This window comes from Diadema antillarum, unplaced genomic scaffold, assembly GCF_040938485.1.
Source record: "Diadema antillarum isolate AM-2024a unplaced genomic scaffold, OU_Dant_1.0 scf00000087, whole genome shotgun sequence".
NCBI classification, from domain to species: Eukaryota; Metazoa; Echinodermata; class Echinoidea; order Diadematoida; family Diadematidae; genus Diadema; species Diadema antillarum.
In genome coordinates, this window is record NW_027270976.1 from 1,703,363 (window position 1) to 1,728,844 (window position 25,482).

The window sequence follows — 25,482 nt, forward strand, 5'->3', positions numbered from 1 at the left end:
ATCTACTGGTACATGTATATGTTACTACCACGTAGTGCACCAGGCTGGATTGTCTATCTACTTGTTCATACATACTGCATGGCATTCTGTATTCTTTCATGAATCCTATATGAGAGTAATATTTTTTCCTGTCTCCCCAAGTAATATTTCTGGTTTTATGTTAAAATTCCATATGTATGATTTTTTCCCCTTCTGGCTTCAGCTTTTGCTTCAGAACACTGGAAATTTATTGTGTGCCCCGAAGAATGACGTGAATACATGTGAGCGCTTGAGATATCATACATGTTCGCTTGCATTCATGTCGTTCTTTCAGGGAATGACGATATAGTGTATGTGTACATACCTGTTTCACTTGGTACCAATGATTTTCTGTAATCCATGACATTTTTTGTTCTTTAACATAGAACCATGCTGCAAAGTTTTTCATGATTTGGAAAGGATGAATTCTTATTCAGTGATGCAATGCCAACCCAACAGACAAACCAGGCTATCTCATCTCATATTGATTAATGCTTGACTGTTGACCCAGCATACGAATCAATAAGCTCAAAGTATTTCAAAATATGCAGATATTTTATGTGCACTAATATGGTCCTTTAATTTAAACTTACAAATCATTGTGCTTTAGATATTTCAGAATATGTACTGTAGATAGTTTCTTGTGACATAACATGATACTTTTATTTATTTTAAACACAGTTTTTGGCCAAACATGAATATAAATAGGTCTTGTTTCTAATTCAATATTATGTAGCAATAGCTTTAGTTCAATGCATGTATACTCTCACAATGAACAATCTTCAGTATTAGTTTAAGTGTGTTAATCATTAGGAACTTGTGTTTGTTCTTAGTGCTGTATCTGTTTAATCTAATCTAATAATGTTACTTACATTAAACTGTTTACAGAAAGATCTGACTGTAACAAGTTGTAAATATCAAGTAACAGAAATTCATATATTAATGCTACACTGACATCAATAAAACTAATCAAACAACCACAAGAAAAATATGAAATGGTAGTGTCGATGGCATAGAACAAATAAAGTGTGTTCTCTGTGGTTACATTTGAAGCCACTGCCTGTGAACTCATACAAGTGAAGTCAACATGACTGTGTAATGTAAATTTGAAAATGGTTTTGATTGAGTCAAGTATTTTTCATCAATCATAAATCTTATTCAATGTCAGATCCCACCAAATGTTGCTGGCAGTACTTTCAGACTCTCTGGTGCTACATACTGTATTTTGTTACTTTCTCATGAAGACTTCCAGTCTGCCAATTTAGTCTTTTATTGTGAGGCAAATCAGGTGTTTTCTTTGTTTTTCAGTACTATAGTTCAGTGTTTACATTTAATTTGTGCCAGTGGTTATGTGATATTTGTTGCAATTCATGCTTTGTGTGAAAGGTGAGAGATATGTGTATGGGTATGTTTAGATCCTTGGCAATTGGCCAGTACAATGTTGTAATACCAGATGACGTGGCACTTACATTTTTATATGATATGGAAAAGGCTGAATGATATATTTCTTTAAAATCTTTTCTGAGACAGTATTAATCAGTGGATTGGATGAGTCAATGTAGGTCATTGCGTTGAAAGTTTATCTTTTTGTGTTTGGCTGAATTTACTTTGTAATGCGACATTACTGCTGACATGTATTTTATATCAATCAAAAGTTCGTGCATTTTTATTTCTCACTGGTTTTGTTTAGAATTCATATTTTCTCAAGGATCTGAAATACGGTTGTGGATCTCATTCTAATGAGATGGAGACGAAATGTGTTGAGTTTCGATTTTAGAAATGGAAAAGACTGATTTATGTCAGTGACTTATTTAGCGTTAATGTATGTTTCTGCCAGAAATAATGCATATTGCTTCTTTATTTTGTTTGTTTCATATGAGGCAGGAAAGTGTAAATGATGATTATTATTATTGACAGATTTTCACGAAGAAGAACATTAAAAATATTGCTGTCAAGAGGACTGTGTTAGCCTTGTCTTCTCATCCGATGTGATCCTTGCTTAGACAACGTAATGAAATACAGTGTATTCCTTTCAAAACCATTCAGTGTCATATGAATGTCATTGGCATTTGCGATCATCCCAGTATTGTGTAACAGCAAAAACACCAAAGTTCAAATGTTTAGGTATAGACACTTGTCATAAAAAGTACCTCCTTATCCTGCCATGTTCTGAATTGGACTTGTTTTGTTTTTGTTTGCACTGGACATGTTTTGTGCCAAAAGACCAAATAACATAATACATTGTACATTTGTGGTTGTTCTCCTAAAACCTATCGTTTCTAATTGATTTGATGGCCTGATAATATTTATGATGCTGTATACTTTTTATAATTTTATCAGATCTACATATTATGTATGGAGAATGTCAGTGCACAATCTGACTCGCTTACAGTTTTTTATTAATTATTCGTGTGTAGCCATACTTTTTGTATGGTTATTGTGACCACAAAGCTTTACCATAGAATAATCGTACTCCTCAAACGAGCATGAGCAACATCAGAACCAAATAATTTGATTTGCATTGTTCAGTCCTACACTTAGAGACTTGGTGTGTGTAGAGAGGGACAGGTAGGCCTACCGGTATTCAAGATTTGTCAGAAGGTAATATCATTGTCAGTGTAGCTCATGTATACCAGTATCGGGGGTGGATCCAGAAATTTGTAAAGGGGAGGCGCCTTTACAAATTTAAAGGGGGTCACACGCCTCCCCCCATTTTTCCTTTGTATTTCTTTTGTTTTAACAAAAAAATAAAGAGGGGGCGCGCACCCAGTGCCCCCCCCCCCCCCCCCCCCCTCCGGATCTGCCACTTACTATGTGGATTGACCTGTTGAAGACTAGTCCTACATATGTATCCCTGAGAAGGTGTGTCCTTGATGGGGTGATAAGAATGAACTGAATGAGTTAGATATATCAAATAAAAGATGTAGAAAGGTACTGCAAGATGTTGATCTGTTCAAATCCCTTGTGAGAGCAAGGCTAAGCTTTTTGATGTTGCTCATGATATTAATTGTTTAAGTTTTGTTACTAATTCCCCAGTGTGGAATGATTTGTTCACTTGTATGGTGGTTAATCATGTGATTTGTATTTGCTGCAAGCATGGTTGGCTAGAAAGGGTTTGAAAGAGACCCCTACCTCCTTTTTCAGTTTGTTTACATCTCATTTCTAGGCTTCCATGGACCCCTCTGCTGGCTTACCTGTTCTATCTGCCTTCTCTCTCAAATATGCTGTTAGCTGCAAGTATATATGCAATTATACATGTGTGCTAATCTCATACACCTGCCTTTTCTTGATCATTTTTGACACTGTACATCCGATTCCTGAGTTTTGTGTTTTTGTTTTGTTTTCATTATTCCTTTTAGAAAGGAACTGGATGTTATACAATGATAAACCAGTCTTGTTTTTGACCCACATATCTTTTATGGAATTTCTAATTTTTTATGCCTCTGCCACGAAGTGGTGCCGGAGGCATTATGTTTTCGGGTTGTCCGTCCGTCCGTCCGTACGTACGTCCATCCGCATTCGTTTACGCAATAACTTGAGAAATATTGACTAGAATTTTACCAAACTTGGTCCAAGTATAAAGTATGATGGGGCAATTACTTGATTAGATTTTGGGTGAAATCAGACAGAGGTCAAAGGTCAAAGATCACGGTCAAATCCTAAAATTTATCTGTTTATGTGATAACTCAAAACTGGATGAACCAGCTTTCACCAAACTTGGTCCAAGTATGATGTATGATGGGGCAATTAGTTGAGGAGATTTTAGTGACATTGGCAAGAGATCAAAGGTCAAAAAGGTCAAGGTCAAATGCTAAAAATGTTGCTATTTCCCCTGTATCTATGCAATGCCCAAAGGTATTTTATTGAAACTTAGTGTAGACATGTACTACTGTGTAAAGATTTTCCAGAGTGAGGTTCATGTCATAAGGTCAAAGGTCAAAAGATCAAAGGTTAGGTGAAAATGTTGCAATTTCACTTTTCTCGCAAATGGTTCAATATATCTTCATGGAACTTGGTACATATGCATGTACTGACTGGCAGGGATTATCTAGGGAATTTAGGGGTCATGAGTCAATAGTCAGGGGTCAAAGGTCAAGGTCAACTCCTCAAAATTTTACTGTTCCCTCATATATAAACATGTATAAACAATGCTTGCATTATTAGTTTTAAAACTTGATATGTACATGTATTACCTAATGGAGATTCTCTGGGAAATTTCTAGCCAGAAGGTCAAAGGTTAAGGATCAAAGGTCAGCTTTAAATGAAAAAAAAATCCCTTTTGTACTGTAATTACTCTCTTTCTTCATACCTTGAAAATTACTCAATGCATAAACTTATAACAGGGTCGGTCAGAAGTCAAGTAAAAATCCTCATTTCCCCAAATATGTGTACCTACACTCTTAGACAATTATAGCAAACCCAGTTTGAGGAAAGTGAACATTCAAGACATTTCTGACAAACCTGTCATATCAATATTTTGCCAGTTATGTGAAACTGTCATCACACATTGTGAAGACATTGTACTATACAACTATTGGGAGAATCATGCATTATGGCGGAGGCATCAGTCGCCATAGCGACATTTCTAGTTTATTTATGTTTATATATTGATTATATTACTAGCCGCAAGTCAATCATATTTCTGTGTGTGCCATATTGAAAGCTTACTGTGGTATTTACAGGGATTTCTATGGGTCACAATTTCCAGAAAATTTCATGATACTGCTAATAACTCTATGAATTATTTCTATGTCACAGTTGTGAAAATCTTATGTATAGGCATTGTCTAAGATTGTTGTTGCAATTAGTCAATTGACAGCCACTGTTACAAGCTGCCTGTGCATGTTGGCCTCAGGGCTTCGCCTCCATGTCTTGATTACAACACTACATTGTGTCATGTTGCTCCAAATGTAAATAAAGATAACTTTTATATACTGTATTTTCTGTTCGCTTGTTACATCAGACTAATGTCAATTTCCTGCTTTTCTTCTTGTTTTAATGCTCATGGAGGAACATAATTGTCTCTGCAGTGATGAAGTGAAAGTGTCCTAAAATAGGATGAGAGAATGAAAAAAGCAGTTACTTTGTGTAAGTTCAATATGTAGATTCTATGGACTGATTTAATGCTTCATGCTGTCCATTCATGACTTAATTCATATCATTTGTTCCATTTTACTCTGCCCAATATGAGAAGTGCACCTTCAAAGAATTATTGAAATGATTCAAATTTGAAATGACAGTTCTAATGATGATGGTGTTGATCAAAATGGAGTATTAAATAGTAATAGAAATAGTAATGATAACATTTCATCATGATACAGTCATGAAGATAAGGAATGTGAAGTACGGTAGTAATACATCCTCAGAGTTCGACCTGCTCTTTCCTAGACATGCTTTCCAAGACTTTTTCACTGGTAACCTGGTTGTCAGATTGCATTTTTTTTCTATTTGTTGGTTTAAGTATCCATCGTTCTTGTGCTGCCATGAGCAAAAAGTGAACAGCACAATGTGTGTGTGTGTGTGTGTGTGTGTGTGTGTGTGTGTGCGTCTTAGATGCATTGGCAATGAAAACAGGGAGGGTGCTGGAGGAGCTCATGCTTTTGGCTCTAACAAAAACAATGAGAAGAAACCATTAAAAAAAGTAGGAAAAAAATCATAAATAACACAACAAAACCCATAACTCGAAAAGGGTTCCATCCCAAATTATATTGCTCGTGATATATACATATAGTGTATACATGTATATAATTATATATATATATATATATGTGTGTGTGTGTGTGTGTGTGTATGTGTGTGTGTGATTTTTTTAGTATACATCTTCCATGCAACTGATAGAATGATAGATAATACATGATGTTTCACAGTGTTGAATATTTCATTTATTCATTTTCATTTTCAACAAGCTCAAAACTGCATGTACATGTATATTCTAAATACATGTATGTCAAAATATAGTAGAATCGCACCATAGAATAGGTTGTAAAGCAAAGGTGCATGATATTAACTAAAAAGCATTGAAAATGGAGGGAAAACTAAACAGCAAGGTTTATAATAAACATCCCCTTCAAAGTAATTATTTATGAGGTACAGAAAATGGTGGCTACAAAGAAACGTATAATAAGTGACAACAAGACATCGGACATCAACATCAAATGATTTCTTAGAGAGAGGAGAAACTTCGAAGATGTTTTGTATAACAAAAGCACTAAATTCTCATCATTTAGATTGTTAAATAACACTCACAAAAATTTGATCATCTGGTGTGAGATAGCTTGGTAGGACTGCAATTCATTTATGTCTGACGAAAAAAAAAAAAAAAATGTTTCCAAAGTTTCCCAAATTCCAAAGTACACTTTTATTTAATCTTGATAAGGAAAGGCATGTAACTAAGAAATTTGACCTACAGAAGACATCAGATCCATCCTTCTAAGCTGTGACGTGTTTTTTTTAAGTGATGTTTTTATTTCTCTATGTTAACAATTGAGATCTGATCCCTCGAAAAGCAAATCTAGCATGTATTATAGGCCCCAATGGCGTAACTGACAGTGCAAAAAGACGTGAAACGTACATTGTAATTACGTGTCTTGAATAAAGACTAACTCCAAACCCGGTTCATGACAACACTAATTTCACTTTACGAAGCGGAGACGGACATGACAGTGTAGTCAAAATGCCAGAGGAAGGCCAAGAAAAACACACATCGGAGGAGAATATTGAAGTTGGTGATAGAATACTTAGTGAAGGTCATTATGGAACAGTCAGATACACTGGTAAAGTGCCCCCTACTGAAGGTAAGATAAATAGATCTAAGTTAGGTCTATACTTCTATGCTCAGCATTGTAGTCCCACACATAGATATTTGTGAGTCGATGTAATACATTTGCTTGGTTCAACATGTTCAACGTTCATTCGAGGATCTGCATTGCCATTGGAGGTGTTTTACCTTAACCGAACATATTAATTATGGTGATCTAATCGTGAAACAATTATTACATAAATCATGAAAATATATCTGGCACGAAATTGAATAGATTGCATGCGTTTTTTCTGTTTATAGATCTAGTTTTATTGAACGTTGAAAGGCATTGTGAGAGGCATAAAAGTGTGATTCATATTCAAATGACCAAATGACAATTAATTCTCAGTGTACCTTCTGTCCTAACTGCGACCAGCAGCCCCATACGCATAGCGTAATGGGGCTGCGGACTGTAGCATTCAGGATCATGACGGGGTAGTATCGTGGACAAATATCAACTTAAATTCGAAATTTTTTTTTTCAATTTGAAGACTTACCAGTGAAGTTGAAGTATTGACAACAGGGTTCGTGCAAAGTTTGGTTCTGCCTGTAATCCCTTTCTGTTTGAATTGATGACTTAATGTGACTCGGTCGAGAGGAACCCGGGAGAGCTACACTGAATTGACGGCCAGCGCATGCGCACACAGACATCTTATCCAGTCAATGGATTTGAAATTTGTGCGCATGCACTGGCTGTCAATTCAGTGTAGCTCTCCCAGGTTCCTCTCAACCGAGTCACGTACGTTAAGTCATCAATTCGAACAGAAAGGGACTATTGGCAGAACCAAACGTTGCACGAAGCCTGTCGTCAATACTTCAACTTCACTGGTAAGTCTTCAAATTGAAGAAATTTTCCGATTTTAAGTTGATATTTGTCCGCGATATGATCCTGAATGCTACAGTCCACAGCCCCAATACGCTATGCGTATGGGGCTGCTGGTCGCAGTTACTTCTGTCCTAGAGTAGCGAACCCAGTTTGCGGCAGGTTAAGGCTTTTTCAAGGGTATTTTGTAGTGTTCTGGTAAAACGGAAACAGAAATTATTATTTTTTTTTTTTATTGGAAGAGATACCAAAGGCCTCTTGACACTGCATCACAATTGTGTATGGTGGACAATTACCCTAATCGTAATAATCAATTTTTATGCAGAAAATTTGCAACCACCAAGAGGACCCTGTTTGCGGCAGGTGGGTCCAAATTGCGGCACCCCAAACAAAAATGTCCCCTGATATCTTCAAACATTAAAATTTTGCAAAAACCAAATATTTTTTGTTAGTCCAACTAGTTTTCAGCCTGTTAGAACACTTTATTTGGATTCATTATCTTGATCCTTCATGATTTTATAGTTTTTCAAGATTGTATGCATTTCATAAATTTTCACCCATTGTGACATGTAAGATAGCGCTATAATGTGTAAATCCCATAGGGTTGCTGCAAATCGGACCCATCCCTGACATTTTGGTCACTGTTGCAATCCTCAAAACTTACAAAGGAAATGAATTTTAGAATATTTAACACAGTCACAGGAGGAATCCTCACCATGCAAGGCCTCTTTTGATATTAAGATTTTGTATAAAGATGAAAACATGGGATGATGGTGGTTGCCTAGCAACAGAACAAAATCTTAATGTTTTATTAAGAAAGTCATACATTTTTAAAAACAGAGAGACACAGACGTTTTAAATTAGAATTATGAAGGCCATCATCTGAGTTATTTCACAATTTTGGTATCAAAAGAAAGCTCTTCAATTGCTGTTGAAATAAAACAATTTAGAAAAAAAAAAACCCTTCTACTTTTGAAGATATGGTAAGATATTCCTAGGGGTGCCACAAACTGGAGCCCTGCAGCAAATTGGTGCCCCTACTCTATACACAGCCAAGTCGCTGTATAAATAGTGACAGGGCTGTACCGGAGCGGCCCACAACACAAAGAGAGCTCAGCGATTGCTTTATGATCGCTTTGATTTGAGTTTTGATACTTGACATCATTTTTTGGAATTTTGTCACCTCAAACTCATTAAAATTTAATCTTCATAAATGACGCTAGACTACATGGCTATGTTATCGATATTGACATAAGCTTTACACATTTCACAACTTACTGAAAATGAAGATTATATGCAGCATGTGCGAACGGTACATCTGATAATCAGGAGTTCACACGATTGGGAATGCACTTTTAAAGGTCACGCTGTCGACCGTGCTGCTACCAAAGCGTGCACACATGCAGTAGATCGCTGCATTTCCAGCCATGCACACGCACGCATAATTTGCTTAGTGGTCAACGCGCCATTTCGAATTCTGCAATGATGAACCCCAATGGTCGGGAATTGCGCTAGAAAGTGCCATTTTTTTGTTCAGTGGACTTATCGTGAGGGCTCTCTATGGACTTATGTACCTTCTGTAAAAGCTAAGTGAGTAACGTATAAATGTCTATAAGTAACGTATAGATTGTTATAAGTTTTGTTTGTGTTGTGGTTCCCTGATTTGATGGCGAGGCCCCGTCTGTCTGACGCTGTGCTTTGCACAGCGTCTGGTCGGGCTACTTCTGTCCATGTCCTGAGTTATAGATGACTAATGGCTAAATGCATGAGCAAAGAAAATGGGATTTCATCAGCTCTTAGTTACAAGACCGTCATGACCGTAGACCGAGCTATGGAGAGCTCTAGATCATTATTGTGTTTTGTGTCAGAAACCTCTTAATTCTTATTGCTTGTGTGACGGGTGGTCAGAAGCATACTTAAACCTCACATAAACTGGTATAGAAATCGACTTTGAGATAAATGTGAATGATCACTGAAATGATACAGCTTTTTGAAAATATAGTCAATGCAAACCACAGGAAACTGACCAGAAATATAAATTTATAGGGTATACATGAAAAATGAGCAAAGAAAATATTATTCCATGGGAATATGAACCCCCGAGACTTCCGGATTGCTAATTCAACTGGTGAGTGTTCTAAAAAAAAAATCTTACTGACTGAACTATGAAAAGCCCTAGTTTAGGGCTCATTTTTTTGTCAAGAGTGTGATTAGTGTCTCCTGTTTATAAATGGATTTTAAATCTGATGTTTTGTATTTGTGTTTGTGTTTGGTAATGAAGACTGGAATAATTGACTGACAATATCTAATTCTAAGAAAGCTTTTTATGGCTACTCTTCTGAACATGCTTATCCACGTGGTTTGTTTATAGTTGTTATTCATTGTTATTTAATCATTCATTTTTGTGTTTAATCAGGTAAGTACTTGATAAAATATTTCATCTAGTTACTCAAAGTCTCCAAAGACTGAATCATGTTACTTTAGCTGTTGCCAAGGTTGGATGAATCATGAAGGATTTTATCTGATTTTGTTGTTATTAAATTCACAGGTCAATGGCTTGGGATTGAATGGGACAACTCAGAGAGAGGTAAACATGATGGCAGCCACAACGGAAAACGCTACTTTCAGTGCAGGTACAAAATATACTCTTATGGAAAACATAACATGAAGAGATACTAACCTCTGTTATATTTGCAATTCAGGGGGATTGTTGTAATCATGCTGTCATGTGTAGCTCAAATAATACACATCATCCTGTAAATGGGCTTTTTGACTAGAGCTTACAAATTCACGACCGGTGCCGTCGGCCGCAGGAGAGTATCCTACATCGAATGGCGCGGCTTTCGTCCCCTCTCCGCCTCCGTGTCGACGTCGAGGACGAAAAAGAAAAATTAATTAGCTACATGCATAATGCATTTTTGTGCGTGACGAAAGAGCCGAGCGTTTCAATATTCACGGAACCTGCGCTGGCCTCCTGCTTTCTCGATCTTCCATCTTTTAGCTTGCAGAGACACTGGGGGATACTAAAGATGATGGTGCAGCGAAATCTCTGACATCTTCCGGCGGACGCGCACGCACACACACACAATGTACCTCGCAGAACTCTATACACACTCTACACTGTGTGTATATAGTTCTGTGATGTACCTTTGCCTCCGCCTGTTACGTGTACTGAATGTATTGACGATGGTTACACGAATCTGTGTGTGCGTGATATGGACTACAAGGGCATTTACGTACAGTTCGCCATTATTGGCGTCCCCAAATGAAAACAACGAACGTTGGTTATGTAATTGTATTTTGCACAACTGCAGAATACTATATGCAGCTCAGGTACGTCATTTAGTTTGCTCGCCGTTTGCTCTCAAGTCCGGTGTCATTGTACGCAGACTGTTTAGGACGCGGCTAAATATATTTGCCGATCGTACCCTTACATATCAGATTACACGCGCAGCTGTGTCCATTCGTTTACTGCAGAGCTGCTGTAATCATACATATTCATAAGATGAGCGGACGTAGAGGAAAACCTCACTTTGCCGACCGCCTATTTTTAAAATTGCAAGTGGAAATAGAATGTGTGGTTCTATGGTCTATCAAACCAAGTTTTGGTGACAAAAAAAAGAGGGAGCAAATGAAGACGAATGCAGTGATGTATATATTCTTCTTTCTTCCATAACATGGGAAAAATATTAAAGAAAAAAAATATGAGGTCGTGAGAACCTACTCCCACGGGTGCCTATTAAACCTGATGACTATGATCTCCCCCTCCCCAAATAATAACAATGATGATAGTAATAATAATAATAATAATAATAATAATAATAATAATAATAATAATAATGATAAGGATAATGATAATAATGATATAATAATAACAATAATAGGAGCAATAATTGTAGGCCTAATATTTATTATGATAATGTACAATCTGAAGCAGATGTAGTTTTATATTAATATGATATATCAAGCCAAGTTTTGGTGATTAAAAACAAAAAGGAGGGAGCAAAATTACGAAGACGAAAATATCTTATTTTTCTCTCATAACGTGGGGAAAAGAAACATGAAAGAAAAAAACACAAAACAAACCAAGGCCTTGAGACCAGCCGTGGATTCCCGCGGGTGCCCGCGTGGATGCAAGAGCAGGGGGTAATCAAAGTCATAGTGTTAATATCTTCCCGTTTCGACGGGAACAACCTGTGGGCAGAACTTTCGGGGAATCTCATTTGCGTTTTTGGTAATTTTTCCCTGAATGTTTTTGTTTTTTGCCCTGCGGAGGTGGAAATGTGTGTGTGCGTGAGGGGGGGGGGGGGGAGGGGTGAGGGGCAACAAGACAACTGTTGGAGTTCAACGGGTGCAAATAACCCCTCGAAACTCAAGTTCTATAATAAAAGCAAGTAGTGGCGGGAATGATCCCTACCAATGGACCGGATCGCCTGGAATATACTACAAAAATGTATTATAAAATTTCTGGGAAGGGTGGTCATTTAGAATACAGCACAATTAACGAAAGAATGAGAAGACTTTTCTTTTTATTTCTTCAATAAAAATGTGCAAAATCGTATTATGAGAAAAAAAAAATAAAACCCCTCAGACCCGTGGATTTCCACGGGTGCTGCTAGTTCAAGAAGTAATAGTAAAAAGCAAACTGAAGTTTTTATATATCTTGCAGAAGCTCTAAAGCACATAACTAAGTTGTGAATATTTACCTGAATCTGTGTTTAGGTTAAAGATGGCTTATTACACTACTGAAGTAGTGATTTTTTTTCTTTTATTTATTATTTTCTTGATGATGGATCATTGATAAAATATGAGTGCAGACAGTTAAAAATCATGAGTAAGTATATAATCAAACTGTAATGTGACTGGGCAATCCAGTCAGTACGGTGAGCATTCTATGACGAAGTTCACAGATGAATGCAGCTTATATTCAAAGATGGAAGATTTTGGACTATGTGTATATTCCATTCCAAATCCCTTTCTCTCCAGCTCCCCAACAGGCGGTTCCTTCCTGCGCCCCAAGAAGGCAGACACTGGTATAGTCTTCCTTCAAGCTGTCTCTTCAAGATACATCCCAGAGAACCTGGAGACAGGAGATGTTGACAACTCCCTGGCAGTCAGTTGTAAGGCAGTGGAGATGGTGGGAGCAGAGAAAATCTCCAGACTCCAAAGGTTAGAAACTTGCATATTACTAGAGTGGCAGTTTGCAATTGTTAAGAATTAGTTTGTTCTTTGAAATACAATTCGCTGTTTGCTTGTGTAATGTGAATGCAAGTAGGTTGATCATTTTTAGTCATGAAAATTTTGGAGCACCATGCGATGGAATGTTTTGCACCTTATTTTCAATGTAACATGGAATTACCCTGTGAACATGTCGACAACATGCGGCGCTAGCTCTGTTGTTTTGTGATTTGCCATGTACCAAGTAATTTTATCAATGATTAACTGCAAATAAGTGTACCATTGCAGCAATGTAATGAAATTTTGTGAAATTAATATCATGCTTCCAGAGGATAGATGATACTGTATGTGGTATATAATGAAACACTTCTGAAGTATTCTAGGCAAATATCATTTGTAAAATTGTGCATAAAAGTATAATGTCATGCAGCACATTATATGCTCTTGTTTTGGTTTGAATTGTGTTGGCTTGTCTCTTCTTTGTGGGCTGTTGAACTTTGTTCTTTTTTTTATTGATAGTGCGCCTTGTACCAATGATGGGTCTACATATTTACACGCACTAGTGTGTCAAACTTTCCATACAATGTGTGAATGTCTTAGTGATTGAAAATGATTTTATTCAGGTCTCTGGAAGTTGAGCTCATCACACCTTATTGTATAGAAAATAACACTGGTGAAGCTTTGATAGAAGAGCCCCATTTCATTCAGTTTACTGAAATTGCAGCTTGCAACAATGACTTAATTGCTATGGCAGGGTCTGCCTTGGCAACAGCCAATGAGCAGCAAGCATCTAGATGGTTGTAACAAGAGCTACAGTCATTGTATATAACTCTTTAATGAAACTAGCCCTGTATCTATCAGATTTCCTGTTTGCTGCTGTTAGATATTCATCAATGTTCAGTTGAACACATTTGAGAGCAACGCACATATACAGAAGCTAATGTGAATATGTACATATTTTTTGTCTGTGTTCTTCTCTTGTGCAGCTCCTTTGAGAACTTGAAGTCAGTGGCTGTGCATGGCATGAGGATTAACAGAGCTGGAGATGATAAGATTGCTGAGAGAATGCCAAGTATCCTTTAAATGATTCAGCTGAAGATTAGAGCAGATTGGTGCTGGACAGTGCAGGCTGCATTATTGACATTACATGACTAGAAAGGAAGACAAAAAAAAAAAGTGTGTATTAGGAACACTTGCCTTCTTTTGAAGTTACCTGCATATTGATCAGCACACGCATACACAGTTGGCCATGCTCATTTATTTTATTAAATCTTACCATGTGATTTATTTGAGATGAATGTTTGCATATTAGTAGTTTGGTAAGTTTATTGAATATTAGGGATTTTGAAATTCATTACTAAGTGTAAAGCACAAACACAGCACTCATTATTATGATCCTGATTTTTGCTGTAATATCTCACTTATGGTATTAACAATGATAGCACAATCCAATTATTCAGTCAATACATAGTCAGTTTGACAACATTACATAGCTGTGATTCCCTGATCTTGTCATAGTCTTGAATTGAGACACAGTGTGATGTGTGGAATGTGTACATAAAAAAACAAAACAAAAACAAACTGGCACCTCTTCTTTTGACACTCTTTCAACCTCTCAAACTTCCTTGGAAAGAAACAACTTTCATCAACATGACATACAGCAATGTTTAGGAGTAACCTGTTTGGCAACAGCTGAGAGACATTAAGTCTGATCCAAAATTATATTCTTTGAGTTTGTGAGGCATCTTCCTGTGAGCTGAGATGTAATGTAGATTCTTTTGTGCTACACTAGACTGTACATCAAGTGGCAATTAATTTACACCATGCAGTTGTGCACATATTCCTTTTATAAGAAACATAAAGGGTTGCTTTAATAGTGAACTCTATAATAGAGAAAATTATCTGGATCGAAAGATTTACCTGAATGATTGTGTGTTCAGATGTCAGAGACCTAGACATTTCCAAGAATCTTCTACCATCATGGCAAGAGCTGTCAAGAGTGACGCATGACATGAAGTACTTGAAGAGACTAGATGTCAGGTATGTGTCATAGTGGAGTGCTAGATCAACAAGTTAATTATTGATACGTTGTCCAACTCATGTAGTGTGAAAGCTAGCATCATCTCCATGAAAAATAGATGAGAGCTATAAATGAATGCAATTTGATTCTGATATATGTTCCTTATCTTGTAAGGTTTGAGAATGTAATATTTGCGTTTGTTTGTTTTTATGCCTCCGCCACAAAGTGGTGCCGGAGGCATTATGTTTTCGGGTTGTCCGTCCGTCCGTCCTTCCGTCCGTCCGTAATGAATTTTGTGGACAAAGTAACTATCAAAACCTGTTGAGGTATCCTAATGAAACTTGGCATGTATGTGTATTAGGGGGTGAAGTTGTGCCTATCAACTTTTGGGTGCACATGCTCAAGGTCAAAGGTCAAAAGGTCAAGGTCAAATACATAAAATTTCACTATTTCCACCATATCTATTGAATGCCTGAAGATATTTTCTTGAAACTTAGTGTATACATGTATTACCCAATTAAGATTCTCTGGTGAAAGTTTGGGTCATGAGGTCAAAGTTCAAAGGTCAAAAGGTCAGGGTCAAATACATAAAATTTCACTATTTCCACCATATATATTGAATGCCTGAAGATATTTTCTTGAAACTTGGTGTATACATGTAGTACCCAATTAAGATTATCTGGTGAAAGTTTGGGTCATGAGGTCAAAGGTCAAAGGTCAAAGGTCAAAAGGTCAAGTAAAAATATTAAAACTTTTTTTCTCAGTACCTTGGAAAATTGTTCAAGGTATCTTCATGGAACATATACATGTACTGACTGGAAGCGATTATCTAGAGAATGTAGGGTTCATGGGGTCAAAGGTCAGGGGTCAAAGGTCAAGTGCAACACTTCAAAATTTTACTATTTCCCTCATATTTATGCAATGCCAGCAGGGGTATTTTTTTTTTACACTTGGTGTATGCATGTGTAACCTAATAGAAATTCTCTGGAAAGTTTGTTTTTTCTTCTTTTTTTGCCTCAAAGGTCAAAAGGTCAAAGATCAAGTGAAAGTGCTGAACTAACTTTTTCCTCCATATCTCAGAAGTGGCTCAAGTTATCTTGGAACTTAGTACATATTATGCATGTTCTACCTGAAAGTGATTATCTTATGAATTTTAGGGTCAAGGGCCAGATGAAAATGGTAACAATTTACTATTCAATTCAGAAATTGCACTTTTTCTCCGCACCTGTACCTTGAAAATTACTCAATGCCTAAATGTATGAATGGGTCAAAGTCAAGTTAAAGTCCTTAAATCCCTAGATACATGCTCTCCTATTCATCCAATTAAACTTAGGTCAAGGAAGGTGAACATTCAACACATTTGTGACAAACTTGTCATTTCAATATTTTGCCAATTTTGTGAAAATGTAATCACACATTGTCCACATGTACTATCTAGACCTATTGGGAAAATTATGCATTATGGCGGAGGCATACCAGTCGCCAAAGCGACATTTCTAGTTTATTCATTGTTACGATTTTCATGTTCCATGAATTAGGATTTAGCATGATTCTGATATACACTCTGTAAACTCCTGATTATAAGTCTAATTAGTGTCATTTCAACTTTTTGTGTCTAATGAATGTGCTGTCTGTCAGCTCTTGGCTCTGAGTAGTCTGGCTGACGATAGATTAAGTCCTGTTACAGTGGTATAAGAATGGTATAAATTATGAACTCCAAAGAAAGGCGGCGTTGCACAAATATATTCCGTGAAATAAATTGTTTATTATTGACGAAGCTCGGTGCTTTCCGGCTCATCAAAATGAAATAAAACTCTAGTAGTACAAAAAATGAACAATTCAAAGGGTTACATAAACGAACAGTATTGCTGCAAAAATTACTATCCTACCAAATCACATTGTGGCAGACATACACACAATCACGGGATTTAAATAGTTAAATAGCACCTGGAAAGGGGGGGGGGGGGTGTGCGGATCGAGCTACCGAGTCCTTCAGTTCACTCGCGTGAAGTTCACAAAGTTGGAGTGTCCAAGGGTCTTACGCGGGAGAGCGGACGACGGGCAGGTGCGTCACCCTGGAGGACGAAGACGGTGAGTAGGTCCGAAGGCGGGCCTCCGAGACGAACGACGCCGACAGATGCCGAATGTCGACGAGTGTTTGGCGAGTGGCGTGATGCCGAATGCCGGGATGCTGCGTGCTGAATAGCAGCTCGGGGTCGGTGAGTGCAGGATGTCGCGTTATATAGCGATGCGGGCTAGATTGTTGTCGTGAGCTTTGTCGTGAGCTCAGCTCATAAGCCCAGCTCATCCCTGAAATAATTAAAATATCGGGTTAAACAAATAAGGGGTAATTTTATCATTCATACCTTTAAACTTGCCTGTGCCATTGTGTCTGCCACTTGTCTGCCACATTCTTTTTAACAACAAAAGGTTTATGCCTGTATATATATATGTAATCGATTCAATTACATACTTAGCTATTACAACGGATCACCATCTCAATCGTACATATGACTTCTATATACTGCAGCTTCATAAACTAATTATTACTCTGCTAAATCAATAATTTCCTCGCATTCAAACCGCCTCTTACTGTTGTTATTCTTACTCAGAAATGATACATATATACACCTCGAATTTACTGCGGACGGTAATTATTATACCTCTAGAAACATCGAGCAATTACATATAAACAAAATCAATGGCATTAACTCACCATAATGTGCATTTCTTCGGCCTTGTTATAACTTAAAATTAAACCTCACCAAACCTTTTCATGCAATGGGCAAAACATATCTTTCTCATATTGTAACAATTATACTCTTTACATTGTAATTATCTTCCTTCTTGGAATTCAGTTCAACACAAAATATGATGAAAATTAATTACACTTCTGCCTTCTGGATATTACAATTCTTCAGACTTTCCAGAAGCAAAAAATTACTTTTACTCAAATAATGCAGGCAATTAAAATTTTCCTCCACTTTGAGTTGGAGATACAAAAATACTTAACAAAATACAATTAATATAACTACTTACAGTTCATGAAAGGGGTGAGTCGAGCTGGGGGAAGTTGGGGGCTTCTCCTGGCCTGTGCTGCCAAAAGTTGCACTGAAATGGGCTCCTCCTGGCCTGTGCTGCCAGAAGTCACGCTGCGTGCAAATCTGTGGTTTTGCCAGCCATGCTAAAACCGCCTTGCAAATTATAGGGCGTGCCTCAGCCTCAGTGCCTTTCCAATTCCCTATAGCTAAACACACATAGGAGCCTGGGTTGCAGCTCCTCAGCTCTTCATCCTTCTGCAAGGAGCTCTTGGTATCTTCTGTCTACTCTCACACACTCTCTCTCATAACTGGGCACTCTCAACCTCACTTGCATACACAAACACAAAAGATTTTGCATCCTACCCAATTAAACCCACCTGTCTGAACTATGCTAAAACCCTGGGCTATGTGTTATTGACCCGCTAGTCAGACTGGTACCTTATCCTATTCCTTATGATAGTCCCTAGCTAATGTGTTCAAAATAAAACTAAGATGTGATCATACATGATGCTAATGCAAATGAGAGGAGAAGGGGGGGGGGGGGGGGGGTAAACTGGTCGCGTTGTGACACTGTCAAAAATGCCTTGAATCAACCATTATAGCATTATCATGATATCAATTTCCAGTATTTTTTTAATGCATTTATGTGATGTGCAATACCTTGTTCATCTTTTCAGCAGTGAACATCATTTATCTGTTGTGCTGTCTCCTCGTCTTATCTAGTGAGAACCGATTGGCTTTACCCAACGACCTTTCGTCACTATCCTCAGCTTTTTGTGCAGTAGAAGAGCTCTTTATCAACAGGTGTAATATCACATGGCCAGAGGTGAGTTTCTTCTTTGGTCTCTTTCATACGAAGGCTATTAACCAGTTGATAATGGGCTGATTTTGCCACACATGCATTTCCCATAGACACTTGCCCGAGTATACTTGGGGCTCGTCCTCTACGGGTTAAAAAGCAAACGGTAGGTGGGACATTATCTATGCTATCAACAGCATCATACATGCAGTGTGCATTGCCTATACTTTATCTGTCTCTCACTTCTATCAACACACAGAGAGTGATCAGTATATGTGTCTTTTTATGTAGACATTTTAAGTTGAACTTTGATTGTGACTACTTGTTCCTTCCCATTATTAGATGCTGAAGATTGCAAGGATGTTACCCAAACTGAAGAAGGTCCATGCATGTTTCAACAGGATATCACATTTGACAAGGTCAGTCTTAAACCGATGAAAAGTCAGGGATGCAGCTAGTGACTTGTACCCTACATCTTAGACATGGATATGTGTACTTTACAGAATGTATAAAGTGTATACTACATACTTGGTATGTATAATTTACTGTTGTCAAAATATCCTGCATGTGCCCGCATTAAAATTTGAAATGCCTTATTCATTTGGCCCTTACACAAGCCGAAGGAGTGTACTCAGCAGTGATTTGTCAGGTCAGTTCTAAATGCTTTCTATTGTCTTTTTATCTTTTAGAAAAAGCCGAGGTCCTGTGCCCAAATGATATCAGATCCATATATATCTAAATGTGGTTACAGTTTCAAATCATAGATTGCCGTTGTGCCTGAGTACAAAATACCCAAACATGCCCTTGTTACTTTATCTGCCTATCAATACAGGACAAACTCCAGTAGTATAATTTTTCATTGGATGGAAGATGACTGAGTAGGATTGGTGGGTATTTGAGCACAGCTGCATGTATTGTCAATGTAGAATTAGAATGGCATAAAGTCAGCTGACATTGTACAGAATGCACATTCTATCAATTGATCTGTGATACATGATATTAACCTCTTGGCTCCAAGAAAAGGCTGAACACACAGAGTTTATACATAGCATACCCAGATCTGGCAAGTAAAGAGTTAAGACGGTGGCATAGAGAAGTTTTGTCATGTGTGTGTGTATCCCAGGCCTGAGGATGGCATCTTCCAGGACCTGGATCTCTTAAACCTGGAGGGGAATCAGGTGACCTCGTGGCAAGATGTCCTCCAGCTGGGTCACCTGCCGGGGTAAGAGACTTGCTACTTGATAATAAGCTCTGGAAAGAGAGGGGATAATCTCTGTCTTCATTACTTAACTCTTTATGTGCTGCGTTCACACATCCAACTCAGTCGATGGCGTGCCAACTTCACATATTCTGCTCAAACCCACAAACCCGCCCAAAGCGATCGATAAATTGCCAAATGCCGCAGTACAATGAAAGCTATTCTCGCGCTTCCGTTCGTCTCACATACAGCTTGTATTTTATGTGGTGATTGACTATCAATGGGTGTTCCTTATTAGATTTGCGTGTAAATTCTAAGTTTTTGTCACTGTTTTGTGTGCAAGTCATGCCTTTACAGTAATGTAGCTACCGGTCATTTCAAAGAAAAACAATCATCAATTTGTCATACAATTTTCATCAAAGCAAACCGCAGTTTCTCTACAACTTTGCTCACTACATGTCCAGCTTAACAGAAATCTGTATAGAAGTTACATAGATTTGAAAACCAAAATGTTTTCTCAAAGCATGACTATGTTGGTGTCTCAGAGTAATGTGGCATACAAGGGGTTTCCACCATGGCACATAAAGAGTTAGCATATACCTGTATTCAAGAGACGTCATTGTGTGAATAAAATCCACAGACCTCATGGTCAAGTCACATGTTTCTACGATATACCTCTGAATCTTCCTTATGTCACTCAATTGAGTCTATCAAATTTGATTCTAATTCATGTGAAGAGGTTTGGTATTAGTGAAGCCCACCAATATTGTTTCATTAAATGAATTTACTTGTCACCATATATATTATATTTTGTAAGGTCTTGTGTAGATTTCTAATCTGCCATGATACCTGGTTGGTGTTTCCCTGAATCATAATTCTGTTTTGTTGCAGATTACAGGTCTTGATACTGAATGCTAACAGCATTCCCAGTGTACACTTTGATGATGCGACTTCAGCAGAGAAAACACAACTCTTAACCAGTCTCAAGTCTCTCTCTTTACACAACAATCAAATAGCCAGTGTAAGTTTGTATCAATTCCTCCCTGGTTTCACTTTTATTTAGTGTCATGGAATTCTTCTTACAGATTGTCAGACTTGACCATTAGTATTTTAGATGAATGTATTCAGAATATCAATTGTTTTTGGCAACTTTTTTTTTCTGTGAAGTTGGAATAGTTATTGTGCATGTTATTACCCTGGTAAATTGGGAATTCTATACTAGTTTTTGTTGATTGTAATGTGTAAGTATGATAGCCTGTAGTGAGATATTGATGTATACTCAGGCTTTTGTTTCTCTTGTAATATTGTATGAAAATTGCATAATCATGCTGACTTTATGCATTTCTTGATGGTAAGAGGTTAATTCAGAGTAAGAGATATTAAATGTATCACAATTTGAGTGCATGATATATCCTGCCATGTGACAATGGCTCAGTTACATTAACAAGACATTCTTGGATAGGATCTTATGATGATAGCAACAACCCTTGCAGCAGCAAATTAGTGTGCAAGACTCATTCTCATTGCTGTGGTAGTTACAATCAGTGTCGGTTACCAGTAGAGAAAAAGTGAGATCTGATGGGGCTCCAATATCTCCTCATGGTATGTTTACAGTGGCAGAGTGTGAACGAGATGAACAAACTTCAAAGATTGGAGGAGCTGAACCTGAAGCGAAACCCTGTGGTCCAAGATGAGAAACCCTCCACAGTCCGGGGTCTGATGATTGCTAAGCTGGGACTTCTGTCTCATTGCAACCACAGTGCAGTAAGTATGAATAACTGACAATATCCTTCCTATCTGTCTGTCTGTTTGTTTGCATGTCTTTCTCTCTCCCCACTCTGTTTTGTGTATTCACTCTCTCTCTCAACAGCCAGTATTCTCCATGAGCTGGTGGTTACATGTAGATGATGTCTGGCTATTTGATGAATCCACTATGTATGCTTCAGTAACATTCCTTTCATTCAACCATTTATTTTTTTATTAAATGGGAGGGTTTTTGGTACTTAGGGTGTAGAAAATGAGACATTGAAGTCTATGCTGTATTCATTGTGTAAAGTGGGTATTCCTGTGGACAGAGAAACAAAGTCAATACGTCTAGCCCCATGATTATTGACTGTCTCCAGGTTTCTGATGCAGAGAGGAGAGGATCAGAGATTGACTACCTGAAGAAATACCACCAGGAGTGGCTCCAAAGTGGGGGAGGCAAGACCCCACCCCAGCCCCTCAAACAAGACTTTGTAGATAATCACCCCCGCTATGCAGCTCTTGTTACAGGTAAGTTTGCATTAAATGGGTAACTTCAAATCATTGTCAGGATATGCCATTTGTTAAGTTTGTGTAGGGAAAAGAACACACATCCATATTCTAGTTGATGCATTAAACTATTACTCAATGTGGTGAATGCATTGTAAGATCTGGGAAGAAATCTGCCTGAAGTTAGCCAGGACTCTGTTCTTGTTATTTCTGTTTACTGAGGTGAAGTCAGTCTGAACCCATTTGTTTTAGCTACTTGGCCAGGATAGTGTCTGTAGGAGAAAGGGGCTGTGATGCACTCAAGATGGACCTCTTGAATGATTGACCTTTCTTCCACCATAGCCCACTTTTCTTTCACTCTTTGTATATTAGCTTCGTTGTAGACAATGGTAGATTATGATATATGCAAACCATGTTTGATGTAGATTTAATATGACTGCATGAGATGTGTATGAGTGTAGATCTGATGCGTAGTGGATATTTAGGAATGTTTTTCTCTTTGCCCCAGTCTACGGTGCTCCTGAGGTTACTGATGATGACGTAGGGAAGCCAGGCGCCCTCAAGTCTTCCCTCCTGGTTCTCACTTTAACCTGCCCTCAACGAGATGACAAGAAGACCATCAAGAAGAAACTACCAGGTGTGTCAATGTTTTCCCAGATAACGTGACCACGATTCCCTCTTTCTCTGTCCTGCCTGTCATCAACCTGCTGCCCGACACTCCTCTATACATCACTGAAATCCCTCCATCATTAGAAAAATAAAGCAGATTCTTGACATCATGAGCAATGTCAAACTAAAAACAAAATGAAACAAAACAAAACAAAACAAAACCCAAAACAAAAAACATTTAAAACATTGGAAGAGAAGTCAATGCTGGTTTGTAATGTGTGGGTCACTAAACATATGACTTGAAATCAGGTTGATGTTGGGTTAGGTTAAAACCAAAGTCTGGACAACAGTTTGATTAAGTGGTGATTGTCCCTTAGAGAAAAATTAATTCCTAATTTGTTCATCATCATGGGTTTACCTTTTACTTTAGGCACTGAATTTACTGTAATTGCATTGGAGCTACTGGTAGTCCACTGTACGAAATAGTTTGGATGTTCACTATGGTACAATCTCTTACAGTGCTAATGTGGAAAATAGATTATGTAGATTACTCTAAAACGTGATATATTCGCGGCATGAATTTTTCGCGAATTGGAGCAGACGGCCTTTTTTGCGGCATGAAATTTTTGCGAACCTCCACTGGCATTCAATGCACATAATGTAGACAAGAACTTTCACATGCATTTTAATTCTGCGAATCTTGGTGCTCATGAAATTCGCAAAATTAAAATGCACACGAACATTCTTTGTTTTACAGTAACCTTCCTTAGTATCTTCAAGCCTTCTTAGCACCATATGAACCAACTGTATTTACATACTCAAATGTTTGTGCCAGATATACACTTGTGTCTTGTCTGGATCTGGATCTGGATGAATACGCTGAAAAACTCTGGATAGAGTATCACTCAGCACTGTGGTGTGATGTGCAGCTAATCACAACGGAGGTGACGCTGGAGCGCTTCTTTGAATGTGTCAAATTTATGAATCTGCTTTATGTTACTCGGCAGATTATTCCAATCCTTCGCTGTTCTATGGAAGAAGGAGTTGGCGAGAGCGGTTGAGGAACCGTATAAAGTAGAGTAATTATCCGGATGATAACTTTGGGTTGTCATACCTCTCGGTGCTTGAGCAGGACTGATATAATCCTCGAGATTTAAATCAATATTGCCGTGCTTTATTTTATGAAATGTTGAGAGCCTTAAAAGCTTGCGTCGTTCTGGGAGTGGATGAAGTTTGAGATCCTTTATCATTCCGGAGACAGAAGATTGCCACTTGTAATCATTACAGATGAATATCACCTGCTTTGCATCACACAGCCACTATGGATGTAACCAAAGTGAAGGGCATGATCCAAAAACTTTTCAGAGTGGACGTTGCTGACCAGCAGCTCTTCTACATCAGTCAGAAGGTGAGAAAGAAATTTGGTTGACAAAAGGAGTAACCTACAGACCTGTCCTAGTGATTGAAGTCTGTATTTGGAGGTCAAGACTGAGATTTTCTTTTGCAATTATTTCAGAATTAGTTTTATATGCAAAATATATATGGGTTTGAATCACTGTTGTGATATTACAGTGGACTCCCATTATAACGCAGTCCTCAGGACCGGCAGTTTTCTTTTGTTATAGCGAAATTTCGTTACAACCAAACAAATAAACAATAAAAAACAGAGCGGATGATGTTGCCACCTGGATCTTTACTTCGTTGCAACTGAAATTTCGTTGTAACCGTGTTTGTTATAACATGCATGCACTATCTTTGTACAAGAGGCCCCCAGCACTTGTAAGAAAACCATTTCTGGTAAAGTACTTGCAGAAATTTCTTTCCCCTTTTGCCAGGTAGTAGATAGCCTATATTGTATTTTGAGTCATGCTGTGCTGTGGTATTGCTATAGGAAAGTCTGTTTAAACAATTTCAAAAATATTGAAAAAAAAATGAGCAAGCGTCATTGTCTTTTGCTTATTGCATCACAGTTGGTTCTATTACTGTAAATTGAACAAAAATATACAAATACGTTTCATGGTCAGGTTTACAATATATTTATGATGTGATGTCTTTGCAGCTTCCTGATCAAGAGATACCACTGGACAACGACCTTCGACAGCTGACATTCTTTGGTGTTGAATCGGGCGACACGATCGTCGTGAAGTGGTGATGAGGGGAAATCTCGTCAAGTCTTGTCATGGAAGCAGTAAACAGTGAAACCTGAACTTGTTTCACTGACGGTGATGGCAAGGTCCCAAGTCAGATAGTACTTTGGGTTGATGCATTCATGAACTACACATCATGTGGTTGATTCAGTGCTGTGTATATAAGCTCAGCAAATTTCCGAGTATATGCCATTCCATGATTAAGTTGATTTTTATGAATAGAATGAGATGAAACAAACAAACTAAAAGGTAACAGTTTCTGTACATTGGTTGCAGAGTACATATTTTCACTTTTCAACAAAGCAATGGTCTTTGCTGTCATCACATTCTGTAAATAAAACGAGATGATGGATTCATCACTGCACAAGCCTCTCTCTTTCCTTGTCAAATGAGATGATACAACAAATTGTATCCCTTGCATTAAATCACTGTAAACCTGTTTGTATCTGGCAGTGGGAGGGGAGGGGGCTATACTTCCCAAATTATTTACCCAAAACATTATTTTTACCACTTCTATTGTACAAAATAATAGAAGTTCAGGATTTATAAAATGATGACATCATTGTCTCGTCAAATTTGCATATGTCATTGCCACTG

At 37.8% G+C, this 25,482-nt stretch overlaps 1 protein-coding gene across 1 annotated transcript; it reads left to right on the top strand.

The window, feature by feature from the left end:
* The first annotated feature begins 657 nt into the window (after positions 1–657).
* LOC139718022 (tubulin-specific chaperone E-like) lies at positions 658–24,971 on the top strand. The gene is made up of 15 exons (XM_071629510.1): positions 658–803; positions 6,682–6,812; positions 10,189–10,273; positions 12,627–12,809; positions 13,805–13,890; positions 14,759–14,858; positions 18,603–18,705; positions 19,021–19,097; positions 19,802–19,900; positions 20,768–20,897; positions 21,491–21,640; positions 22,000–22,150; positions 22,638–22,766; positions 24,055–24,146; positions 24,798–24,971. Exons 1-15 carry the CDS (start codon positions 775–777, stop codon positions 24,888–24,890), a joined length of 1,638 nt encoding a protein of 545 aa, XP_071485611.1. The 5' UTR covers positions 658–774; the 3' UTR covers positions 24,891–24,971.
* Positions 24,972–25,482: the final 511 nt, after the last annotated feature.